Source organism: Euleptes europaea, chromosome 3 (genome assembly GCF_029931775.1).
Source record: "Euleptes europaea isolate rEulEur1 chromosome 3, rEulEur1.hap1, whole genome shotgun sequence".
Classification (NCBI taxonomy): domain Eukaryota; kingdom Metazoa; phylum Chordata; class Lepidosauria; order Squamata; family Sphaerodactylidae; genus Euleptes; species Euleptes europaea.
In genome coordinates this window covers 65,772,179-65,791,397 of record NC_079314.1, presented here as the reverse complement: position 1 = coordinate 65,791,397, position 19,219 = coordinate 65,772,179, and the positions used below count along the sequence as shown (strand labels likewise).

General features: G+C 37.6%; 1 protein-coding gene across 2 annotated transcripts; it reads left to right on the top strand.

The window, feature by feature from the left end:
* The first annotated feature begins 1,006 nt into the window (after positions 1-1,006).
* On the top strand, positions 1,007-15,435 carry ZCRB1 (zinc finger CCHC-type and RNA binding motif containing 1). Of its 2 annotated transcripts, XM_056847622.1 has the most exons (7): positions 1,007-1,095; positions 1,262-1,290; positions 6,838-6,949; positions 7,030-7,137; positions 13,385-13,497; positions 13,608-13,683; positions 15,137-15,431. In XM_056847622.1, exons 1-7 carry the CDS (start codon positions 1,012-1,014, stop codon positions 15,263-15,265), a joined length of 651 nt encoding a protein of 216 aa, XP_056703600.1. In that variant the 5' UTR covers positions 1,007-1,011; the 3' UTR covers positions 15,266-15,431. The 2 variants fall into 2 exon arrangements, with proteins under 2 accessions (XP_056703600.1, XP_056703601.1); XM_056847623.1 differs by lacking the exon at positions 7,030-7,137 and having other exon boundaries at positions 15,137-15,435.
* Positions 15,436-19,219: the final 3,784 nt, after the last annotated feature.

Here is a 19,219-nt window from a genome sequence, read left to right as displayed (position 1 = left end):
GAACACAGGCAGGATGGTGCTGCTGCAGTTGTCTTGTTTGTGGGCTTCCTAGAGGCACCTGGTTGGCCACTGTGAGAGAGACTGCTGGACTTGGACCTTGGTCTGATCCAGCATAGCCTTTCTAGTGTTCTTATGGATATGTATAGGTTCTCTGCTCTCACAAGTATTTGTATCTGTTTATTTGCTTCCTTTATACCTTGCATTTCTTCTCAATGAGAATCCAAAGCGAATTACATAGTTCTCCTCTTCTCCACCTTTATCTTTATAAAAAACTTGTGAGGTATTTATTATTTTTATCCACAATATTTGTATCCCGCCTTTCTGCCCTTACAAGGGCCACCAAGGCAGCAAACAATATAAAACATACAAGATAAAATCACATTTAAAACCATTAAAATCGACCCTCCAAACACACATCATTAAAACAATTAAAAACAGAGTTAAAATGCATACAAAACATTGGTTAGGAAGGAAGAGGTAGTTCAGGCTGAGAGTGTGTGACCCAGCAAGCTTCCATGGCAGAATGGAAATTCAAACCCCTGTCTCCAAGATCCTAGTCCAACACTAACCATGACACTATACTAGTTTACAGATTATGTTGTGAAGAAGACGTGAGTGCCATGCAAAGGTTGATTAACAAAGTACTAATGCGTGGCTGTTTCATCTCCCTCTTCTCCCTATTCATTTAGATTTTAGTTTAAAATCTAAATTTATCTAGATTCAGTTAAAATCTAGATTTTAGTTAAAATCTAGATTTTAGTTTTAAAAGAATGCAGATTTGGAAGATTCTACAGTTCTTAACTGTTGCTTTTTCTCCTCCCTATATAGCTTCTAGGATGACAATTGACTTGTTAGGTAGGGGTGTTCTTAATGGTAAGATGTTGGGACAAGATGGATGCCTGGCTCTTTTGGACTGTGGCAGTATATAGTACTTTCATTAGCTATAAGTGTACCCTTTTAAAATAAAAAGAACACATAATCTTTCTCTTTTTTGCCTTATCCAGAAGAACAATGAGTGGAGGGTTAGCACCAAGCAAAAGTACTGTTTATGTGTCCAATCTGCCCTTTTCATTGACAAATAATGACTTATACAGGGTAAGTATGTGCTTTAAAATTACATTTCATTATTAAATGCTATCTCATTTCACAGTTATATAATCTGTGACATTGACAGTAACGTGTGTGTGAACTTCTGAAGAACATATTTTTGCATTTTCAGTGCTTAACCTGGATAGCTGAAAAATGTTCTCTTTTCTTTCAGATTTTTTCCAAATATGGCAAAGTGGTTAAGTAAGTGTAAATATGACATTATTTTCTTACATATTGTAATATACTCTGTAATCGTTTATATCCTGTGTCATGGGTATTTTTTGTGTAACAGATCACAGCAACTGTTATTTGTTACCACTGCTACTATGATATTCCTTTGAAAACCTGCTTGTAACTGGTGCAGAATATCCCATCTCACTTCTTTGTAGAGTGGATCAACGATTATATTAGTGCTGTAGTGTCTGCACTGGCTTCCTGTTGCATCTGAGAATAATTAAAGATGTTGGTTCCAACCAGTGTCTCTGGAGTGGCATTTTATAGAGCCAGCAGGGTGCAGTGTCCATCTGTGAGACCAAGCTTCAAATAACCACTCAAGCATGCTGGGCCAGTCACACACTCTTGGGGAAATAGATCATTGCTCATAGGATTGGAAGATGCATAAGGATTATTTTGCCTGGGTTTCATGCTTGCTCTCCAGTTTTCATATTGTAGTTTCCAGGAATTATTTTCATCATATGGACTTACTCTTCATTACCGACACTTAAACTAAATGGTGTCCACCAACTCCTTTCCTGGCACCTGCCAAGTGCTTTTAGAAAGTGGGTGGGGGCAGGTGGGGCTTTTGCCCAGCAGGGCTTCAGATTGGCCATTGGATAGTTGATTGGCTGTCCATGTTTTTTTTTTTTAATGTTGCTTTGGCAGCAACTGCCATCACAGCACAAAGATCTTCACTTTGTGACTGAAAGTAAGCTTTGTGTATGCAAGAAAATATTTTTAAACATGTTTGTTTTAAATCCTGGTAAACAGAGCTTCTGCCTGAAATGTTGAAGAGTTACTATTAGAGTCATGCATAACCTCACTGCTTGATGTTTTGTGGTTGGCTGTAGTGCCTGTGGCAGCCATTCGGTGGTTGCACCCACTACCCTGTGTCAGAATTCCAAAGGTTCTTGCAGGCTCAAAAAGGTTGGGGACCACTGCTCAATAGAGTCTAGCATGTCTCATCTCTTATTTCCATCAGATTCCTCCCCTCTTCTTGGCAATAAATGCAGTTTTGCAATATTTTCTTTTGACAAACACCTAGGGCGGTTTTCCTTCTTTTTTTTCAAATTGTAAGATACAGCAGGAGGTGGTGAAAATTGTTCCAGATGGACTGTCAGGAGAAATTGAATGAATGTTGATATATTACAAATGTCATCTGCCTCTGTACAAAAGACACATCCTGTCCTTCAGCGGCATTTGTATATAAAAGAGGCAGAGGAGTGTTAGAACCTCTCCTCAGTTCCAGTCAGTATTTCAATAAATAATTCACAGACATAGAAATCAATACTGATGGGTTCTCTGAAACTGTCATTGTTCCACCATATAATATGATAGAACAGCTGAATTGTTTCTAGCATGGTTAACTCAGGGAGGACATTAGAATCCAGCCTGTTTTTGAGAGTAGGGTGTATTATCCAACCACAGTGGACTTGTGACATATTTGATTAGTAATTAAGAATTCTGTATACCAAGTTAGTTAGCTTCTCTGTTATTTATCAAGCTCTCTGCAGCTTCTCTTTCTCTGTCTAGTGTCTGGTTATAAAGCAGCTGTTTGTCTTGTGGCCAATGGGTTTTTTCCCCTTTGTGGTGGTGTTTTGTGGGAGAGGAGATATTCAGTTTTCTGTGGTTCAAGTCCTATCTTTGGTTAAAATAACCCTGGATAGGAATGAGGAAGATTTCTGCTTGAGACTGTGTAAAGCTGCTACCAGTCAGAATTGACAGCTCTGGACTAAATAGACTGGCTGTCTTTCTCAGTATGCGGCTGCTTCATATTGGCAGCTGGAGATTCAATTTGGAAAGGGAAGGCGCATGTTCAAGACCTCATGTTGATTAAAGTTATACTTACCGGTATTCTGCTCTAAGCTATAATAAACACAGATTTCTAAGAGACTTCACAATTCATAGGAAATGCCAGGCAAACCACAAGTATTTTTCAGTATATAAAAGCTGGAAGAATGCCTTGCAGGGTACGCTGTATAGATTAAATTCCATCACTTTTTTCTGATGTCAAAGTGAAGAATCATACCGTTGCATTGAATCATGTAAGCTCATTCAGATCTTTATTTCTTTTTTTAAAAAATTTATTAGAAAAAAACCAATGACAATAACAACAACAACAAAAAAGCAGAATTACTGACAGTCTTCGTAATTTAAAATACAATATATATATATTGTATATATGGGTGTGTGTGTGTGTGTGTGTGTGTATATATATACACACACACACACACACACACACACACACACACACACCCATAATAAAATAAGATCAAGTCTCCCATGCTACAGCTTATTTCTATGTCTTCATATTCATCATTACGTCCTGACTGAGCGCAACACATTCCTTTTTCCCGCCCTTATTTATGAAATTTTCTATTTTACTTATTGTATGTGACCATACCGCATCCAATCTTATTGTATCTCTGTTTTTCTGATATGCTGTTAGCTTAATTAAAACATATATTTCTTTAACTTTAACCAGCCATTCCTCTATCTTTGGAGTTGATTTTTGTTTCCAGTGACTGGCAAAGGTCGTTCTAGCCACAGTTATCATATGTAACACCATACAAAGTTGATCTTTAGCTAGATTAGGTACCAAATTTAACAAGAATATCTCGGGATTACATGGAATATCAACCTCCATTCCAACCGTTAGATATTTCACTATTTCAGACCAAAATGATATAGCTCTCACATTTCCACCACATGTGTATAAAATCTGCTTGTTTTCTATCACAGTACCAACAGCTGTCGTTTTCTGATTTATGGATTTTACTTAGTCTAAGTGGGGTTGTATACCACATATATACCATCTTTATTAGATTTTCTCTCATTTGCATACTGACTGTAAAATCTAATCCCTTTGTGAAAATGTGTTCCCATTCTCGGTCACTTAACACTTTGTCTAAGTAAGTATTCCATTTATCCCGATATCCCGTTGTTTGATTTAATTTATCTTTAAGTATAATTGTATATATTTTTGAAGTTGGAGTTTTGTCTTGTAACATCAGCTTATCAAACTCTGATTTATCTCTAATTTTGGATATGTCATTTTCTTTTAGGTTATTCCCAAAAAAAATTATTTGTAAATATTCTAAAAATGTAATATTAATTTTTTTATCCATAATTTTACATAAAGATTCTAAATTATTATTTCTAATCCAATAATTATGTTCATTCTGTTTATCTATCTTTATTCTATGTGGTAATTGGAATTCTGGGTTCTCAGCTAAGATATTCCATAAAAAAGAAGACATTGGGGAAATATCTGGAGCTAGTTTCTCTCTTAGCGCATCCCATTGCTTTAGAATGGTATTAATGCAATTATTATATTTGTTGTAGAAATTTTTCCTATACGTTTTTTTAACCCAAAGCTATCTATTTAGCGGGAATTTAACAAAGTCCTGCTCAATTATGATATATGGTTCCTTTCCATCATTTACTACCCATGATTTTAACCAGTTTATCCTAGCCACCTGATAATACGTTAATAAATTTGGGATACCTATCCCTCCTTTGCTTTTAGTTTCATATAGGTTATTGTTTCTAAATCTATTCTTTTTATTTTGCCAGTTGAATCTATTACAGATCTTTTGCCATTCTTCAATCATTTTTTTCGGTATGTCTACAAATAAGTTATTAAAAATAAAATTCAATTTTGGCAAGATTATCATTTTAATTAGGTTGACTCGGCCTAAGAGAGAAAAATTCAAAGGGAGCCATTTCTGAACATAATCCTTCAGTTCTTTTGCTATTTTTCCACAGTTTAAATTTAAACATTTAGTTCTATCTTTACTTAACCATATTCCTAAATATTTAACATTATCAGCTTCTCTTAGGTCTTCTGCCCATAATTGTTTCTCCTTTTTGTTATTGATATTTAAAAAAAGAGCTTCAGATTTATTTGCATTTAACTTGTATCAAGATATATTGCTGAATTCTGTGATCACTTTTCTAATTTCTAATCCAGATTTATATAGGAAGAGCGGTATATCATCCGCATATAGGCTTAATTTAAATTCCTCGTCTTTAATCTTTATACCTTTGATTTTATTATTATCTCTTATTGAGATTGACAGGGGTTCTAGAGAGAGCATATAGGAGAGCTGACAAAGGGCAGCCTTGCCTAACGCCCCGCATGATATCAAAACTTTCTGTTCTTTCACCGTTAATTCTTATTTTAGCTTGACACTTGTTATATAGAATATTAATCCATTTCTGGAATTTCCCCCCGAAACCAAAGCTAGCTATTGTTTCCTTCAAATAACAGTGTTCAGCCCTATCGAATGCTTTTTCAGCATCTAAGAATTAAAGAACTGCTTTTGCCATTGATTTTCTTATCTTGTAAGTTAAATTTTTCCTAATATTAGATTTTTCCTAATATTAGACGTTAACAGTCTCTTAGGGATAAAACCTGTTTGATCAGGTTTAATGTATTTATTAATTATTTGTTGTAGCCGGTTTGCTAAGATTGAAGTTAAGATTTTATAATCAATATTTAGGAGACTGATTGGTCTATAGGAACTAGTTAAGGTTGGATCCTTTTCTGGCTTGGGAATAATTGTAATGTTACTTTCAGCCCATGTATTTGGCAGCTTTCCATTTTGAAAGATATCATTTATTGCTTTGAGTAATGGAATTTTGATTGTGTGGAGATTTCTTTATTTCTTGTTGAACATTAGAGTTTTCCTGGGAGCCATGGGGAAGGGGGGCTGGTTTTTATTTTGGCAAAAGATGCAAAAAAAAAACCCAATAACCCAACCCCACCATTAAATAGGTTAGGGGTCTGTCAAGCAGTATGAAGAGAAAAAAGGTGAGTTCAGCATCCACATTTCATTGCAGAGCAGTTTTATTTCTGAACAGGAGTGGGTTTTTTAGTATTGTTGTAGTGTTATTTGAGTGAGAGTGTGGAAAGATCCAGTTTGCATTGTGAACAGATAACAGTATATATTATGGCAATTTTTCCGATCCCAGTGCTGAGTCAGCTATTTTGTGTGCAAATGCCCAATTGTCTTCAAAAATGGTTTTCATGCTTAACTTGTGTGTGTGTGTGTGTTAAGTGCCGTCAAGTCGCTTCTGACTCATGGCGACCCTATGAATGAAAGTCCTCCAAAATGTCCTATCTTTGACAGCCTTGCTCAAATCTTGCAAATTGAGGGCTATGGCTTCCTTTATTGAGTCAGTCCATCTCTTGTTGGGTCTTCCTCTTTTCCTGCTGCCCTCAACTTTTCCTAACTTACAGTAGTAATTAGTCTGTTAGCTGTATTCTGTAGTAGTTATCCAGTACTCTTTTTGTCTTCTAATCAGTGGCTTCTAAAGTCCTTTTTGAGCTGCACTTCTTTTGGAAGCTTCCATTTTGCTCCATGATACAATGAAGTCTGAATTGTACTCTACTTTTCATAATACATGAACTGTAGTTTTTTCTTTGTCAGTAAAACTGGTGGTCTACCTCAGAATTTAAACCGTTCTTTAATAAAGATAATGTAACATTTCCCTCCATTCTAATCTCTTGGTTGTCCTTGCTTACAGAGTTACAATTATGAAGGACAAAGACACACGGAAAAGTAAAGGCGTTGCATTTATTTTATTCTTGGATAAAGAATCGGCACAGAACTGTTCTCGGGCACTTAACAATAAGCAAGTAAGTGCATACATCGATCAAATGAAACTTTCAGGACATTTGGAAACTTAAGACTGTATCTTTCCCCTCCTCTTATTTAGCTCTTCGGGAGAGTAATCAAAGCAAGTATTGCTATTGACAATGGGAGAGCTGCAGAATTCATCCGCAGGCGAAACTACTATGACAAATCAAAATGTTATGAATGTGGGGTAAGTAATAGTACACTGACTCTAGCAGAAATTGTTACTGTTTGTCACTCTTCCTCATAACCTGGTCCGACCAAAAGCATTTCTTTACATTCTAGAAATTTTATAAATAATTGTAATTAATTTTCAGCATTAATTATAGTTTTGAAAGGTACGTGATGTATCCTGCAACTAAAATCAATCCTGTTTAATTGCACAGTCATTATTCTGACTAGTTCCTTGGGAAATTCAGAAATTTGGTGAAAAAACCTGGGCTTCTTTTTTCGTTACTGTGGTTATAAAAATTAACTTGCTTTTCAATCTGGTCTCCTTTTTGGTATGTTTTGCTCATATAAATGCTATGTTGTGCCTTCTGATGAACAAGCAACTTGTAACAGAGATACAGAGGCATAGTTCATAATAGACAGCTGTTGCAAGTGTTTGAGTTCTCCAGAATACTACTCCCAACAATAAATTTGAGATTGGTTTCAAAATCAGACCTTATAATGCAGAACTATGTTAATAATATGTTACGGGGAGGGGCTGTGGCTCAGTGGTAGAGCATCTGCTTGGCATGCAGAAGGTCCCAGGTTCAATCCCCAGCATCTCCAGTTAAAGGGACTAGGCAATCTGAAAGACCTCTGCTTGAAACCCTGGAGAGCTGCTGCCGGTCTGAGTAGACAGTACTGACTTTGATGGACCAAGGGTCTGATTCAGTATAAGGCAGCTTCATGTAACCATGTGACAATAAAAGGAAAATTATTTTTAATTGTTAATTTTTTAAAACCGTAGTTTAGACACTTTATAATATACAGTTTAGTATAGAGATCTCTCTTTCTACTTCTACACAAAAGAAATTACAGCATTTCTGTCATGAAACATTAGATGTTCACTTAACATAAGGAAGACAAAAATAGCCAACACAAGAAAAGTATCAAGCCAGTTTTCCATGACATTCAAAAAAGCAATAATTTCTAATTCATTGAGCATTATATCTAAGTATTAAATATATAAATTTTATTTGTGGCTAATATGCCAGATAAAACAGAAACTGACCATACAGAGTATCATATCTAAGTATTTTTATTGTAGGCCACATGAGGGTCTTAGCCTTTATTTTAATAATATTGCTCACATGGCCAATTCGGCCCTGAACAAGGTCACACTAAGAGGGTCTTAGCCTGAAAGTGGTAGAAGTATTTTATGTCCACGTAAAATCGACCTTCAGACTTCTCACTGAAATATCAGTGGTCTAAGTCTGTACCCCGAACAGTTGGCACAAACTCAGTGATAAAGTTTGTAGGTTTTATAATGGCACTGAACAAAAAGAATTAGCAAAAATAGGACTATAGGAAGCTGTTTGGGACCCAAAGAAATAGTTTCAGGGTGTCATTCTGAGTAAACCTGACGTAGTCTGGAACTGATTAAGAGTACCCACTAGCTGTACCACAAGAACATCACACAATTGCATGTAACCTGGAAATTAGCCAATGGAATAGAACACTCCTGCAAGAACTACATTTACCTTACATAATAATAATCATCATAATCATACATTTTATTTATATCCCATCCTCCCCCAGAAGAACTGGACGCAGGGCAGCTAACATCATGTAAAGTACATCAGTTCCATAGTTTATAATACATTCCAATAAAACATTCTAAAATTTAAACAAAATTCCAATCATACCCCGATAGCGCTTACACTCTCCAAAGTAGGGGAGATGTTATATTGAGGTGGCCAGGCATGATGCCCTTTCATTGATGACCCACTATTCGGGGGGGGGGGCGAGTGGAGAAGGAAGGACATAACAACAAGGAAAACTCTCAAGGAAAGAAATTTTAAAAGGGCCAGGGAAGAAAGGGAAAGAGGGAAAGGAAAGGAAAAAGAAAAACGAAATTAAGGGGAATTAGATAAGGGTAGGGAGGCTGCCTCTTCATATACATATTCCCATCGCTGTCTTCAGTCATAAGCCTGGTGGAACATCTCTGTCTTACAGGCCCAGCGGAACTGGTTTAAATCCTGCAGGGCCCGGGTCTCATTAGACAGAGAGTTCTGCCAGGCTAGGGCCTGGGCCAGAAAAGCCCTGGCTCTTGTTGAGGACAGCTGGATAGATTTGGGGCCAGGTTACAAGGTTAAACATACAAGGTTTAAAGTTTAGTATTAAGCACATGTTAATTGACAGTTTCCTAGCCCTCCACACCAAACAGAGAGACAGCACACAGCTTATGTGTAGACTTTGTGAAAGAAATGATAGACAGGAGGTGGAGATTTTGTCTCTGCTAAGCCCAGAGCTGAGTTAAATGAAAAGCTTGCAAATGAGTTTTGCTGAAGTTGGATTACACAGAGAACAAGCACTTTCCGCAGTGCGCTATGCAAAGAAGAGTTTACAAATGGGGTTTGTCTGCCCCGGCTGACATTTATAGAGAGCAAGCCCTTGAGCCCCCTTCCCTCCCAATCATCAAGCTTGCAAATGGGCATGTCTGCTTCAGCTAGATTGCAGAAGTAGTCTGCAAGCATTCAAGCCCTACCTTCTTTCTTGTTGCTGATCTGTTAATTAGACATTCTGGAACTCAGAATATTCCACTCCAAGAAAGCTCCTACTTGCCAGACAGGCAGGTGAATGCTTCTGTAGAAGGCTGCATTGGGAACTATATTTTGAAGGTGCTTTTAAGATGATTATTTTTAATATGTAATGGCTGGATGACTGACTTCATTCTGTGACTGTCATCAGTTGCTGGAAACAAATACAAAAGTTACTGTACAGTGTCCTACAAAATGTTTGAACTAAGTAATATAGGAATTAGAGTGATGCAGTCTCATGCACATGGATCATTACACCAAAAGAACCTGAAAATTGAATCGGCTACAGTCCATTGCAATGTGTTTTGGTTCAAAACCAAGCACAAATTCAGGTAGTAAAAGCACAGAGGAGGAAGAAAGAAAAAAGTTGGTTTTTAAATGCCGACTTTCTCTACCACTTAAGGGAGACAGACCAGCTCATAATCACCTTCCCTTCCCCTCCCCACAACGGACACCCTGTGAGGTAGGTGGGGCTGAGAGAGCTCTAACAGATGTAACTTGCCCAAGGTCACCCAGCAGGCTTCATGTGGAGGAGTGAGGAAACAAATCCAGTTCTCCAGATCAGAGTCCACCGCTCCAAACCACCGCTCTTAACCACTACACCACGCTGGGTCTCTGAAGAAGCTCTGAAAATACTGAAAAACATGTTCAGGGTGATAAAAAAGGTCAAGAACTACCTGCTACACAAACCAGTATGGCTGCTTATGTAATCAAAGATGGTTTTAGGACAGCAGAGTGCCTGTGGACTTTGCAGCTAGTGAAGAAGATCTAATTTAACTCTGGTGACAACATCAGTGAGTTGTTCAAGTAAATGTTCTCAGGTAGCCAAATAGGCCAACAGTTACCTCTTGGGAAAATAAAAGTAATGTATGTTGTAGGTTTTTGTTAACAGACAGAGAGAAGTTAACAAGCAGAGCTTGGAGACAGTGTGAGCTGCAAGTTATCTAGGATTCTCCTCTGGAGTAAAGAGGAATACATTTGGGTATGGATCAGGAAGGAACCATAACCAGTTATCTAGGGAAATAGCTCTATGGTTGATAGTGATCCCTAAGAGTTTAATGGGAAATAGCTCTGATGAAGGGCATGATCCCAGGCCAATTTAAAGGCGAAACTGGGGGAGTGTGTTAATGTTCCTAACTCCTCCAACTAAAGAACAACTGTAAAAGAAGTTTAAGAGACAAACCCGTGACTGCCAAGAGAAATCTCTCTCAGTAGAAAATAAAAGTTTAAACACTTGTATGTGAACCACCTTGATATATTTGAAATTTCAATATATCACTTGATCATAACCATCTCAAGTTTATCAGTTCTGTTACTCTGTTACAAATCACATTCCTGTTATGAAGCTAAATCCCCCTAAAAGAAGTTAAATCGCCCTAAAAGAGACAAATAAAACCATTTTAAAGTTGTACTTCAAAAAGCCTCTCAAGTGCCATATATTTCTGACCTTTATAGAAAATAAGGGATCCGTCATAATTAGTGGCACTGGTGTCATAGCAAGTTATAAGTCTCAGCAAAGATAGTGAGTGTTGGTGTGTGTGAGAAAAAAATATTAAAACGAGGAATTCTGTCATACGAGCCATTTCTTCAGAGGTTTCAAAGCCAAAGACCGTTGGCACCTTTTTTGTATGAAGAGCTTCATGAGCTAATCAGGAAGCTAATGAATCATTGCATAAAATCAGACAAGCTGCAAAAATGGTCATCTGGTTTACAGTTGTTTACAGTTGACATGGAATTTTCTGAGAACTTGCTTGACAGAAGCAAGATCAAAATTGGCTTTGCAGCAAAGAAGCTGCAAGAAGTGAACGTTGAGTAGCTGAGTGTTACCTAAAATGCTGAAACATGATAGTAGCAGTAGTTGAAAGATGGTTGAGAGAAGTCCTTTGAAGTTAAAGATGGTGCGTGGCTTATCAGCATTAGTTCCTACTATAATTATACAGAAACCAAATGTTGAAATCACCAGAATAGAGACTGTACATGAACTTTTACATGCAGCAGATGGAATAATTGACACAACAGCTGAAAAATCAAAGCAACAGTACACTGCTTTATCTACAGCTGCCCACAATGAATTCAAGGCTCAGTTTGAAGTGCACATGGTAAAACAAGATGATGAGGTTGGATTGGATACATTTTACAATGGTATTTTGATGGCCAATAAAGATTTTTCAGACCTGTAATGTTGTCAAGCTGTGCCTTATCCTATCTCATGATAATGCTTCAGTTGAAAGTGGATTTTCTGTGAATAAGTCAATGTTAATTGGGAATTTGCATGAAGAAACTTGTCTGCCTGGTTTATGATGCTGTCCTGAGTTCTGAAGGACTTGAATGTATTATAATTGACAGTAGTATGTTGTAGTCAGTCAGGCATGTTCAGACACAATACACAGAGTACTTGGAGGTTAAATGCCATAAGCTACCAGAAGAAACTGAAAAAGGAAGAAACTTGAGGGAGAAATTAAACACCTTGAAAATGTTTTTTTTTTTTTTTTAAGACTGTTTCTTCTTGCATTTTGGCTTCTCAATCAGAAACTAAGGGAATTACAAAACCAAAAAAAAACAACTGTAGAAGTGATAGCTGTGTTATTTAATCTTTTTAAAAATAATAGTTGTACTCTGATTTCTAACTTGATTTTTAATTGCAAATTCAGAAGTAAGTTTCATGTTGTAGCTTCAGTTAAGCCATTTAAAGACTAATAATTGAAATTAATGTTATATAATTTTTAGTGTGGTTTCAAACCAAGATCAAAAATGTTGTCATTCGTTAATGTTAAGAGATTACATGTATTGAAGTTCTGCCTTCATGTAATTTTAGTGCATTTTCAGAAGAGATGTGTTGCGTACACAGTCAATGTTTAAAGAAGTTCATATTGAAGCTCTTGACGAATGTTTTTTGTATTGCAGGACTTGTGTAGTTTTAAATAATTCAATGAAACCTTTATTTAATGTAATGTAACCTAGGGATTTTAAAACTTGGGGCTGTTTCTGAATGGTGGTCAGGGAAATCAACAGAAGTTGGTCAGGGAAATGAAAAATAAAATTTTTGTGGCAACCCTGTACAACAGAGGCAGCTTTTTCCTAATTGATGTTCCCTGCAGACACAAAGGTGATGCCTCCTGGACTTTTATGAAGCATATCCTGCTCCCTTGAGATGGAGGATAGCCAGGATTATTTTTTGTTTGTTTTGCTTGAGTGAGGAGGTACTGTGAGTGATGAGTAACTGGGCGCCAGGTTACATTAACAGACACCACACTGGAAATAACTAATTTAATCAAATTTCGTTCCAGCACTAAATGGAGCCACACAGGTCCTTATAAGGCTGAGAAGAAAATATAATATGGTGGTTCTTACATTAATGAAGCTGTGGCCACATTGGTCTGCCAGAAAATTCTAAGAACAACAGTTGCCCAAGGCCCAATTGAACAGTTTTGGAGAACTCAAACGCTTGCAGACTGTTCTGTTATTTTAGTTGGCCCTCATAAAAGGGTTTGCACAACTTTAGGGTGTGCAGCTTTTTTTTTATAGGCGGGTGTTTCTACCAACAGTTAGAAAAGGTTTCAACCTCTTTGTGCTTTACCATCAACTTGAGATGTTTATTTGAATGTTGATACTGTAAGCTATTTTGCTTTTTTTGGGGGGGTGATGGGTGTTTTCATGTTTGGCAAACTTTATTTTTCCCCCCTTAAGGAAACAGGACACTTAAGCTATGCTTGTCCTAAAAACATGCTAGGAGAACGTGAGCCACCCAAGAAGAAAGAAAAGAAAAAGAGGAAGAAAGCTATCGAGGCAGAAGAAGAAATGTAAGTGCATTGATACATGTAAGCAGCTTTTTTCCACTCATTCTTCTAAATGCTTGCAGGGTAAGATACATATGGCTTGGTTTGTTTGTTCTCCTTTCTCTGCTGCTCAGTGAGGACCTGGAAGAAAGTGAAGAAGAAGGAGAAGACCCTGCCCTTGATAGTCTCAGCCAAGCTATAGCTTTCCAGGTACCAAAATACCTATTCTGCTTTTACATAATGGCTGCCATCAGTTTGTTTTGAAAGCAGTGGCAGCTGCAGAGACCCAGAATTTACAACGGAAAATTGTTCTGCCCCTGACTATTTGGCATGGCCATTGCTGCCATTCTCTAATCCAAATCTTGCCCCAATCCAACAGGAATACCATGTGTGTAAAATGAGGATGCACGTTAATGCACATGACAGTTCCCTGGCAGGGAATCCGATCCAAAGTGCATCTTTTCATGTACATGGAACTGCCTTTTATTTCATTTACACCCCACGTTTCTCCCCAATGGGGACCCAAAGTGGCTTATATCATTTTCTGCTCCTCCATTTTATTCTCACAACGAGCCTGTGAGGTAGGTTAGGCTAATAGTATGTGACTGGCCCAAGGCCACCCAGCAAGCTTCCATGGCAGAGTGGGAATTCAAAATGGGTCTCCCAGATCCTAGTCAGACACTCTAACCACTATACCACACTGACTCTCTGAGGCAGGTTATTAGTCTGTCAAGTTTAGTTTTGTCTACTCTGACTGGCAGTGGCTTACCAGAGTCTCAAGCTGAGGTTTTCACATCATATACTACATGACCCTTTTAACTGGAGGTGGCAGAGATTGAACTGAAGACCTTATGCATGCAAAGTGGATGCTGTGCCACTTAGCCACGGCCCTTCCTTTCAGGGAGTGGAAGTGCTGTCTACCTGCACAACTGGATCTTTCGATCAAGGTGGTATTTTCAGGGAAATTACTCCATAAAAGTGGTTTTATTCATTCCTATCACTTGCCCTTGGATGTTAGTTCATATACCAAACTGAAGTATATGCCTATGCAACTGTGCTTTCAGGTGTATGTATGAGGAAATGGGGCATTTCATACTCTGAAACTATTTGTCAACACTGATTCATCTTGTACTAAAAAGATGCACTTTCACTCTCGTACAAGAAATTTCCTTTAGCCCAGTTTCATTATGTGTTTGCATCTTGGATTTGAGTGAGTTTAGAGTTGATGGTGCTTTATTTTTACTAATTACTTCAAACCTGCACCCTGTTAATGCCACTATTTATGCATTTGTTGCGTGGCATGGTGTGGAAGTATGCTAATAGTGATAGATGCCATGATAGATGCCACGTGCTCCTGCTATTTTAGATGAAGACGTCTATATTTTAGATAATCAAGGGCTAGCGAATAAGGAAGTGGAGAATTAGCACCGAGATACAATTTTTTAGTAGTATTCTTCAGCTCCTTGGTACCCTTCCAAGAAGACAATGAACACAAGAGGTGAGATACAATATTGCATACCACGCCCACAGTTCAAATTGTCCCACTAAATGATACAAATGACTAGTTTGTCAACATAATTATGCCATAAAATGCACATTATGAAATGTCATGTAATGTTCTGGCTGTCTTCAGTCTTTTTTTTTTTAATATAACTATATACAGCAAGCCAAAATTGAAGAAGAGCAGCAAAGATCAGTGCAGACTGCAGGAGAGCCTTCAACATCTGACTCAAGGCGTCCCCGCATCAAAAAAAGTGCATATTTCAGCGATGAAGAAGAACTTAGTGATTAACTTTTATATATTGTGTAAATTTGTAAAATGTAGATTTGTGTCCTGTAGAAAGTTTGTTTCAGCTAAAGAAAGTAGCTGCTATAACTTGCCTACTGCTGTAAATAAAAAGTATAGTATAGTGAGAACACCAAATATTTCTACGATTATGAATTAATCTTAGTGGTTAAAAGTGCAGTAGTATTTTCATGGTCCGTGTACCCATCTTTAAAATCTTTGTTAACTTTTCCCAGTTGATCCTCAGATATATTTTAATAAATAAACATTTGCAGTCTCTTATGATTCACCTAGATGTTTACTCGTGTAGCCAAAATATAAGCATGTCTATTTTGTTGCATTACCAAAGCATAGGATAGCATGGTGGATTGTCCTCTGCTGTGCTTTGATGCTCGGAAGGTGTGTTGAAAAACTATTTTTGTACGTCATAACTAGCTTAGAAAGAGTAAAAGTGATGCTGGAGACCATCAACTGTTCATATTTGTTCTGAAAAGTTCTGAGCTTTAATAAGTGAAAATATGGTCTTACATCTAAAACCCCTTTTTGCGTATTCTGCCTGTTTGGAATATATCCTCTTAGGAAGAGGGTGATATTCATATAGTGATTTTATTCCATACATATAAATTGTATGATTGTATTTTCAAAAATAAATCGTATGATTTTATTAAAACAGGAAACCTCACATTCTAAACTCATCCTATGTTGTTTCAGTGTTTTAAATATTCACTGCCTTGGGGACCCTGAGTTGGCTAGAAAGGCAGCACAGAAATATTTTAGATAAATGAATAAAATACCAGTAATGTTTTAATTGGCACCTTGGAAGCCAAGTAATTTCTAAAAGTTGTGCATGTTTTAACTTTTGAGTGTTTAGGGGAAAGGAATTCCTTAATTCTGGCTGCTCCATTGTGAATGATTCCCCGTCTATTCTTAGCATACTGGTGGTGTGGATCTAAAAGGTCCTGGGGCAAGTGCCACATGCACAGTAGGTCTTCAAAGCACCCCCTCATCTTCTGATAGTTTTCCTATGTATGCCCAATAAACTGCTTCAAAGTTGTGTGGAAGAAGCATTCAACAGTGTAAGGACTTTTCATTGGGGAACATACAAAAGAGAAACATTAATGCACACCCAGAGAAGAGCTTACCATGTTTATGTATTTAATCCTAGCCAACGTAAAGCTGTTTTATAGAGTGTGCATTGGTGTGGAGAGGAGCGTCTTAAAGATGTCGGACTCAATCTAAGGTTTCAAAGCGTTGCATCTTAGGCCAGTTGTGCGCCAGGAAGGGCTGGGTCCAAGCTTTGCATTGCTGACTCCAAGCTTTGCATTGCTGATAGCTCACTGTACACAAGCTACTCTCTTAACCTCTTCAGCAGAGGGGAAAAAACTGACCTGTGTTATAAGGCTGTTAAAAAGATTACCAACCATATACAAAGCACTTTGTGCATGTAGTGCCTTATGTAAATACTTGGGGGGTGTTAAAAAGCAACAAAATGAATGCAGATCTGTTGCAGATAACCAGTTCGTTATAAAATTACCAGGTCTTATCAAATGAAAGCCGGTATGCTGTAGTGGCTCGCGTATAGGATTAGTATCTGGGAGACCCAGGTTCAAATCCCTTTTTTGACGAGAACTGTGCATGCGGGAAGGAATTTAGCAGCCCTTCTCTACCCCCTCCGAGGAGAAAGCAATTAAATAGCCCTTAAATGGTGAAAGTTTGATTGGAAAGACAACTATTTGTTGTAAGAAAAGGTCAACATCACTGGGAAGAAAATTTATGGTGAGTGAGCTGTTGCTCGGACTGTGAGTTGTTGTTTTTCGGCTTATCAGCAGAAGAGGTGGAGGAGGAGTAAGAAAAATGGCCACCAAAAAGGACATTAAAGATATAATGTCGGCTATTGCGGGCCTGGAGAAAAACTTTAAAAAGGATTATAATGATTTATACGCTGAAGTTAAAAAAACAAACACTGAACTGCTAAAGTTTAAAGAGACAGTCAAAGCGAATGAGAAGTTCAAAAACCAACAAGAAGAAAATACCTGAATTAACAAGTAGGCTGGCTGCTTTAAATGACAGACAGAAACGAAGAAATCTTCGTTTTCAGGGGTTTACTGAAAAAGTGAATGCACAGGAATTGGAACAAACGTTCATAACTTGGTTCCAGGATCTGGGGGTGCAAATTCAGCCTAACGATTTGGAAAGAATTCACAGGGCATTGAGACCACGCCCCCCAGTGGGAGCAAACCCACGTGAAGTAATAGTTGCCTTTGCCAGGGGAAAAATGCAGGAGTATGTGTATAAAGCCTTGAGAAAAATCAAAGACCTGAAATTCAAAGAGAATAAAATTGTAGTTCGACAGGACTTTTCAATGGAGACATTGCAGCTGAGAGCAGTAATGAAACCATATGCCCAAAAGCTGTTTGATAATGGAATAATGCTGTCCTGGGCCTATCCAGCAGTGATTCTGGTGTATAAAGATGGAGTCCTGCACCGAGCAAAGAACCCAACAGAGGCTTTAAAAATGCTGGAGAAGTTTGGCATAAATGCAGAACTTGGAACAGGAGTCCAGGGAATCAATGGAACTACAGAGTGAGGAGGAGGAAGATGAAGAGGAGGAGGAGGAACCAGGAACCAGCCAGACTCAAAGCAGAGCCAAGAGACCCAGACAAGGCAAAACAACGGCTTGAAGTACAAGTATGTTTGAAAAAAAGAGCCTCATTGATAAATTGGAACTATGGAGTGCAAACAGAGATAAGCCGAAGAAGAATAAAGAAGAAGAAGGAAGATATTAAACTGTTTAAGTGAAACTAATTGTTGACCTTTTGACAAGTAATTACACGGGGCTTAACAAGAATGGTAAAATGTTGTTAAGGGGGACATAAGGGGGGAACGCAGATCTCCAATGAGAAAGAAGATGGGAAGGGGTGAAAACCCCTGGTATTTTCAACATCTTCTGAGGGAAGGGGTGGGAGGGAGGGAGGGAGAGGGGAAGGGGGGAGGACCAACAAAGGGAAAAAAAAGAGGGACCATGGGCACACCTTAATTTTAAAACTAATAAGGAATGGTAGAGTCAATTAAGTTACTTTAAGTTACATTTCTCAAATGTAAAAAGGTATAGATTGAAAAATATACTGCAGAAACAAGGGATACACATATTTTGTATCCAGGAAACACATAAAGATAAAAAGGATGCAAAACCTTTGTTAAATATACCCAGATGGCAGACCACAGTGGAGGCAAGGGGAACGAGGAAATCCAGAGGAGTGGCAATACTAACTCATGACAGTATGAGTATAGAGATAATGGAGCAGATAATTGATAGGGAAGGTAGATATGTATTCTTGAAATTTAAAATGAATAGAGAAAAGTTTACAATAGTAAATATATACGCACCAAATAAAGGACAGAAAATTTATTGAAGGAATTTTTAGAAAACTACAGAAATTTCAAGAAGGACACTTAATCTTAGCAGGAGACTTTAATCTGGACCTACATCAATGTAATAAAATAAATTTAAATAATTGGAAAATACAGGATGTTTTCAAAGTGGTTGGGGGAGACTGTCAGCCCACATACTTCTCTAAAAGGCATAAAAATTTTACCCAAATAGATTATGTGCTGGTTAAGGACATGGGTGAGCTAGAAGTAATAAAGGCAGAAACGGGAATAATTTGGGTGTCTGACCATGCACTAATTACAATGGAGGTTAAAATAGGGGAAGATCAGAAAAGGAGAATGTGGAGATTTAAAAATAATATATTAAGGAGGGAGATAGATAGAATGGATATGAAGAGAGATATAAAATGTTTTTTTAAGGAGAACAAAAATACAGCTAAGGAGCAAGTTGTTTGGGATGCTTTCAAAGCAACTATGAGGGGCATTTGTATATCTAAAGAAATTAGACGTAGAAAGGAGATAAACAAAAATAGGAACCAAAGTTTGAAAGAAATTAATGAATTGCAACAG

Bases quoted from the DNA above. Each gene is read 5' to 3' on its own strand.
- ZCRB1 (XM_056847622.1), top strand. From the start codon at position 1,012: ATGAGTGGAGGGTTAGCACCAAGCAAAAGTACTGTTTATGTGTCCAAT. The intron at 1,291-6,837 runs GTAAGTGTAAAT...CCTTGCTTACAG, and splicing joins AAATATGGCAAAGTGGTTAA to AGTTACAATTATGAAGGACA. The intron at 13,498-13,607 runs GTAAGTGCATTG...TCTGCTGCTCAG, and splicing joins ATCGAGGCAGAAGAAGAAAT to TGAGGACCTGGAAGAAAGTG.